We start from the raw sequence: 7500 nt of genomic DNA on the forward strand, positions 1-7500 counted from the left end.
GTTAAGTGAGAGTGTGTTGTCTACATCCGACTACATTCAAGGATTAGGATCTAACTGCATGTATGTATGTAGCTACAACCAGAAACAAAATTTAGCGGTTGAGATATTTCCCTAAAAGAGTCGCTTTCTTCCAATGCGCAAATTCCTCAGTCCCTGTTTTTGCTGTTTCTTTGTCCCCCCCCCCCCCCCACCCCCCCCCCCTTCCCCTTCCTTTTTCAATATTGCAACCATGTAACTTTCATGTTACTGTTATAACACCATTCAACCATGTAACGTTAAGTTATTTGGAGAAAATCGGTGTACTTGTTGCATAAGACGCCAAATCAACATTGTCTGTAACAGTGTCCATGTAAAGGGAGGGGGGGGGGGGAGGATGGGGGGAAGAGGTGGTTATTGATGTAAAGACAGATTTTTCTTCACTTCTACACTAAACAGGGCAAAAGGAATTCATTGCTAGGCAATTGACTTAGAATTCAGGATTCAAAACCTTTTTTATCGTGCCGTAGGATTGTGGATGGGAAATTGGTCATGACCGATTCCGAATTCACGTCATCGTTCCATAAGAGAAGAATACCTGTAGTCCATGAATCATAAGAATTGATACGTGAGAAAAGAGCGTTTAACTTTTAACACCTTGATAAATGTTATTGCTGAACGCAGTATTTAAAGTACGCAAGCTACAGCCTTTCCACTGAGCGCTATTTAAAGAGGAATAAAGAGAGATGGAGAGAGTTTTTCTGCTCTTATCATCGTTACCATTCTTTGCCGGTAATATTTTGCTTTTGTTGTCTTTAAAAAGCTAGAGCTATCTCGAACACATATTTCCGATCTCTTTTCCGTCGTTTGTCATTCAAAGATTTGCAGATGGTTAGTTCAGGAAAACGAGGAAACAGTTTTATCCTCTAACAAGCCGTCATTATTTGCTTCAATTTTCACCCATCTGTCAAATTGAGGAGCGCTTCTTCAACCGCGAAAAATGCCATCTATGTATGTTTAGTCTTAATGTTGTAGAGTCCCCCTTCAACCTTTAGAACATTATGAAAACTGAAACTGTACATGGGTTAAACAGCTCGTGACAGAGGGTCAAAGCTTGACAGCACAAGGTAATTGAGGAAGATTAATTATTACTTAGTTTCCCGACTTTAGAAGGATAAATTTACACCGCGGTTTATGAAAAACATCGATAACCTGAATTCACTAAATAACACTATTCAAAAGTTGTTTATTCCGCTGCACTGTGATATTTGGTCTTTGGCAAGTGCTATCTTGGAGCAGACATTAACTTAATGGCTCGGATTGCAATTGGAAGGACGGTTTCTTTCCTTTTCTTCTTCGTTCATAGCTGCAGTGCTGGTGAGTATTAAAAGCAGTAGACATGAAAACCTCAGTTTCGCTCTCGTAAGACAAATAAAAGTTGAGAAGCTCATAAAGAGAACACGCATGCTTGCCCATGTTAATAAGTTGCAATTGGTGATTAAATATGCTTGCGTACGTCTAACGTCAGTTCAGGGTACCAAATATACGTTGTTATGACCAGGAGGAGACTGAACCGAATTGAATTGGTCTCAGTGTTTTGTGTGGCTTTGGCTTTCAGAAGAACATTTAGTCTTTTTGCCACAAACTGACATAAAAAGCAATTGGTATTACTAGTATGAGCACTCGTCATAAAGAGAAAACTGTAAAATAGTCATGAACTCATTGGCAATTCTTATGAGCAACTTTGACGTACTTTGTAACTATATAATATGCCTTCGTTATGAACTTTTAGAGAACTACTTTTCCTTTTAGAGCACTGTGCAAGGGTTGATAATACCATTTGTAAGAGGAAATGCCACATTGAACCGTTTGAGAGCGTTCTGCTGTTAAATACAACTAAGTACATCTAGTCGGTAACCTTTGGCACTATTCTTAATTCGAGTTCCCTGCATAACATGGTTTTAATGCATTATCAATCTGTCTCTTGTGTTCTAATATAAAGGTCTGTATTATCATTTGCTGTGCCTGTATTAGCTTGTTTTTAAATCTAGTCGGTTCTGATCGACGGTTTCCAACAATGGAAGCGTTTTCCTTGCTTGATAATTACAGGGATTAGAAAAGGATTTGTCACCTTGTTAGAACGTCTCTGAGCTCCATTCTCGTGTCAACTTTAAAGTGGTGCGTGAACTTTTGTATCTTGAAATTTCTTTAGTTGAGACGGAGAAGGAAATAGAGAAATCTGCACCTTCTAGTATTGAGTCAGATTCAGTTCTGAGCTTTGTCCTTTTATTTTAGTATTAGTAGTATTATTAAGATTATTGTGGAGTTCCAAAGTGCTATCTTCTCGGCATTCAGTTTGCATTTCAAAAGTTCATGCCAGAATTCAAACTTTAAATTGGTGCTTTCATAGTAAACCTTCGAGTATTGTTGAGTTGTTTTAATTTCCCCCTATTTCAGTGCCGATTTATTTGCTCGCCTTAAGGAGGCTCTTCATCTCTGCATCACAGAGATTGAGGGAAATTTAAGGGACGTCTGTTCATTTGAGATTTCCAAAAGATTAATGACCTGTTTGACTGCTCATTCGATGACTCAAAGCGAGACGTCAATACGGCAAAACCGGAACCCACCTAAATACCAACTGTCAAATACTATGATTAATGATTATTAATTACTGTCATCGGTTTCACATCAAAGAAGTTCCTTGTGAAAGCCGGCAGGTCCTTTGCACACGCGCATTACGGGTCACGGAATCGAACACCCAACTCGCCTCTTCGTTTCCGTCAAAGAAGAGAGTTACTATAGGTTTGACCCATGCAGTTCGACGCAAACGCCACTTCCAACTAAATATTTATGCTATTAAAACTAATTGGTAAGTTCATTTTCAATGTGGCAAATTTAAAGCATTATTTAGGAAATGAAACGAAAGATTCATGTATCGCAGAGGGGTTTTGTACGATGCTTATTTTTCGACATGCTTTAACAATCTATGAATCATTCAGGCAAATTTTTGTCATAAAGGCTGCTGAAAAAGCATTTGTTCATTCAAGAATTCTGTTTTCACTGTGCATATCTGCGCGTTGGCAGATTTCACATTATAATTTTTTGGACATTTTGTTTACGATTATAACTGTTACAGCAAGCACGATAAAAATCAGAATACATTAAAAATGCAAACATATACACAGAAGAAGAAATGAAGCGTACACCGTAACTAAATTAAAGTGTAAAAATATCTGGTCTGTAGCCAGGCATTTCTGTTAATGAAATGAGAAACTATCCGGTAAAAGTTGACCAGGCTAAAAAAGACGAATACCTTGGACGTTTCGGTTACTCCAGTAATCTTCTTCAGCAAAATTAAAGTCGTTAGAAGGTAGCTAAGAATTAGTCACTGTCACATTAAATTAACTGTCGCAGGCGACGTTGTCGAAAATAAAAAGAGAAATAGAGAAGAAAATGCAGAGCAATACACGAAATTTAATCATTTTTGCCATATCATTGAAATGTAGTTTAGATAGGAAAAGATGATTGAGGTTTTCGAAACAAATGTGGCTGTAAAGAGGTGTACGGAGAGTGAATCCAAAAGAGAAACTATAACAAATGATTTGGTCGGGAAGGAGGTACGTGAGATGGAATGCTGGAGGAAGTGAAAAAGAGAAAGCTCAGAAATGTGACAACTGGAAGAGACGAAGGTACAGCTTAGTTATGGAAACGGTAGAAGGAGAAGTATGCTCAAACGGAAATCAAGGAAGAAGGAGAACTGAATAGATAAATAACATAAAGTGGAGGCAGGATTTAAATTCAGCCAGGAATGCTGTTTTCGAAATGGAATACCAACTGTCTTCACAGGGCTAGGACCAACTTATTTTAGATTTTAATGTGTATTCAAGATTTTTGTAATTTACTGGGTCGTTATTGAGGGCCACAGAGTTCACAGATTTATCAGGTTTATCAGCCTTTATCCATTACCAGCTACCCTTGGTAGATAAACAATTGCTCAGTTTGGAAGTGGCTAAATTCTGCGCTTCATTTGACCAGTTGCAATCCTTTTTGGGACTAAAGTTGTCTTTCACGACACATTCACAGATGTTTTCTGTATGATTTTAAGCTTTGCTTATCGTGTGTTTGTGAAGAAATCAGAGAAGAACTTTTCATTTTAGTTGTGCTTCACCTCAATCGCAATGGTCCTGAAATTACTCTAAAAAAATTCCCTTCTTCTGCTAATCTCTTTACAAAGCCTTAAATTTTGTTGTTTTGCTCAGAACGGTAATTAAAAACGCACTAACAGAGCGGCTAAGATTTTCATTAACCTTTTCGTGTAAATTTTACAATGCCTCTTCAGGGCTTTAGATGCTTTTGGCAACGAAGAGCTACTGAAAAAAGTTGTGTGTGAACATGAAAACGTTAGTTGAACGTTTTCAAGTCTTGGTGTTGAAACTCATATAAAGATAAGTTGATTAACCCTTCTGTTCTATGTTCACTTGAATCCTGATAGAAATGATGACAAAAAAACAAGAGTTGAAAGCCATCATGGTGTTTTAACTGAAGATGAAATTTATTGATTACTTATTAAGAATAAAAAGTAACAACACTATCCGACGTTTCGGAGTCAGACTTGACCCCATTATCAAGGTTAAACTGTACTGGAAAAATTCGCAATTTAAATACAACGGGCGTTAGGTCAAAACAAAGACATGCATAGATGGAAATTAAACGATAGTTGACACTAAGATATTTACAATTTTTGCTAGAATACAAAAGGCGAAGGTCAAACAAAAACTTTAGCACGAATGGAATCTGACTGCTTATTTAGTGATGGTTGACGCTCACGTATCAAAAGCATCTCGTGAACGAGACAGTCAAATTTCGATTTGCATTTCTTTAGGATCGTAAAATGTGCTTTACGAACTGAACTGCTTTACGAACCTGAACTTAAAGCACATTTTACGATCCTAAAGAAATGCAAATCGAAATTTGACTGTCTCGTTCACGAGATGCTTTTGATACGTGAGCGTCAACCATCACTAAATAAGCAGTCAGATTCCATTCGTGCTAAAGTTTTTGTTTGACCTTCGCCTTTTGTATTCTAGCAAAAATTGTAAATATCTTAGTGTCAACTATCGTTTAATTTCCATCTATGCATGTCTTTGTTTTGACCTAACGCCCGTTGTATTTAAATTGCGAATTTTTCCAGTACAGTTTAACCTTGATAATGGGGTCAAGTCTGACTCCGAAACGTCGGATAGTGTTGTTACTTTTTATTCTTAATACGTTTTCTAAATCGATCCTTCTTAAAGTTATTGATTACTGCCCAGAAATCGTTATGAACGCTATGACAGTGTCCCCTGAGCTTGAACTTAACGTATTTTGCGGTGACCTGTCATCTTCGTTGTTATCATCGTCATTTTCAACAGAATCAGAGATCAAAACCAATAAAAGTTCTCAAAAAGAAAAGAGTATTTATAGTAGTACATTTATGACTCTCAAATAGGAAAAGGTAGGTTCTCTCTGAAAGCGCACTGGGCGCACTGGACAAACGACAATGCAAAAGAGCGAAGCTTGACAAGCTGAACGTCATGCCTCTTGATTAAGAGGACTCACGGTACTTACGTGTACTTCAATTGCTTTAATGCACCTTATCGTAAATTAAAATGTGTTTAAAAACAAACAAAAAGCAATGATCAAATACAGTATTTGGTCTGTAATGTGTCACAAGTAAATATAAACCCGAGCAAACGTCTTTGAAAGGGAAAATAAATGCATAAATGTATTATCCAGGTGCCAAAATGACCGCGTTTCAGTAAAGTGGTGAAAATAGGATTTGCGAAGATTCTGTTCGAAAAGGTGACAAGTGGGGTCAAAGAACGTTTTTCACCGAATAATCTTAACCGATAGAACGGTAAGTAATTCAAGAAAGTCAGCAAGGCCTTTCTTAAAATAGAAAAAAAAAATGTCAAGTATTTGCCAAAATGACCGCGTTTCAGCAAAGTGGTGAAAATAGGATTTGCGAAGATTCTGTTCGAAAAGGTGACAAGTGGGGTCAAAGAACGTTTTTCACCGAATAATCTTAACCGATAGAATGGTAAGTAATTCAAGAAAGACAGCAAGGCCTTTCTTAAAATAGAAAAAAACAATGTCAAGTATTTGTTCTGCAATGTCTGCAATGTGACAGGGCTCTTTATACAAAATAAATTAATGAAGAAATATAGTTTTTGCAATTAACTAAAGAAAAAATAGGTAATAACCATAAAGATTATTTAAATGTTGTATTAAATCCGCTGCTAAATTGTGAATACAAATAAAAATTTGATCTTGGGACAGAACTGTTTTACCTGCCTCTCAGGGGATTTTTTGACCTTGGGCATCAATGAGGCCAAGGGGTGTTTTTCCATATCTTTAGCTGTTTTAAAAACATTTAAATCCGATTTTTCTAAATGACATAACTGTCAATATTTCATAAAGTGTATTTACAAACAAAAATTGGAGGGTTGGAGTTTTATTGACTAAAACCCGAGCTCCTTGAACGTGTCGGCCGGAGTCGAGAGAGGCAAAACGGCTTTGTAGAAGAGAGACCAGGCTTCGTGTTTGCGGGCGATGGTGAAGGAAAGGGTGCTGCTTGTCGTAAAAAGATTGAAGATTCTATTCTTTTTTTTTAGCTTTTCAGTTCTTACTCGATAGGTGTGGTCCACAGGAAAGAAAGTAGCTGAAATAATGTACGTTTTATTTACTTCTAAGTTATAAGCAAACAGCCAAACTAAGGGTGCGTTCTATTGACCCTATTCCGGAAAAAGAATACGTGCAGTGATGATTTAAAACGATATATTTTGCGTTTTGAGGCAACAAGGATAATGAAGATATGTTTAAAATAGCATTTAAGCGGGTGTTTGACAATTTTAATGTGAATATTCGTAAAAACGAAGGATTTCTAACTTCTATTCCACTTTTTCCTATTTCGGAATACGGTCAATCGACCACACCCTAAATCTCTCTTTCAATCTTGGAACTGGAAGACACGCCAGGTGGTCAGGAGAGATGACTCCTGCACCCAACTCGTGTTGATCTAAAAATCTTCATCATTTGGGACTCTTAAACTGAACTGGCTTAAGTTACAGTTAAATATAGTCCGGAAACTAAAAAGGAGGATCTGAATTCTTTATAATCAACAAACCGCATCTGTTATCTCAATGCCAATGAATAATCTATCATTGAAATACATACGAAACACATGACCGAGGACAAATCATAAATCAGTTTTTGATCTGAATTCTTTAGAATGCGAAAACCACACCTGTCACCTCACAGACACTTAAGTAAATACGAAACTCTCAAATGACAGAACAAATCATAAATCAGTTTGATCTGACACTGAGTCGCACTACTAACGCCATGACAAACAAATCGCGGTGATTAACATTGCGAAGCAACGCATTTTTATAAAGTTGAAGTTTGGTATGCTTGATGTTTCGTTTACTTTTGAAAATGTTTGTTGTAGCATACAAAAGCTCTAGAATAGAGTTTATTCTTACG

General features: G+C 36.9%; 2 protein-coding genes across 2 annotated transcripts in view; one reads left to right on the forward strand and one right to left on the reverse strand.

Moving 5' to 3' along the window:
• The window catches only part of LOC137973143 (uncharacterized), a 24155-nt gene that overhangs the window by 7322 nt on the left and 9333 nt on the right, over positions 1-7500 (reverse strand). The window lies entirely within an intron of this gene.
• LOC137973142 (neuropilin-2-like) overlaps positions 1096-7500 on the forward strand; it is a 24611-nt gene continuing 18206 nt past the window's right edge. Inside the window, exon 1 of the mRNA XM_068819894.1 lies at positions 1096-1353. Coding sequence (XP_068675995.1) covers positions 1287-1353 — 67 coding nt within the window. The 5' untranslated portion in view covers positions 1096-1286. The remainder of the gene's footprint in view (positions 1354-7500) is intronic.

The sequence above is a fragment of the Montipora foliosa genome, chromosome 10 (genome assembly GCF_036669935.1).
Source record: "Montipora foliosa isolate CH-2021 chromosome 10, ASM3666993v2, whole genome shotgun sequence".
Classification (NCBI taxonomy): Eukaryota; Metazoa; Cnidaria; class Anthozoa; order Scleractinia; family Acroporidae; genus Montipora; species Montipora foliosa.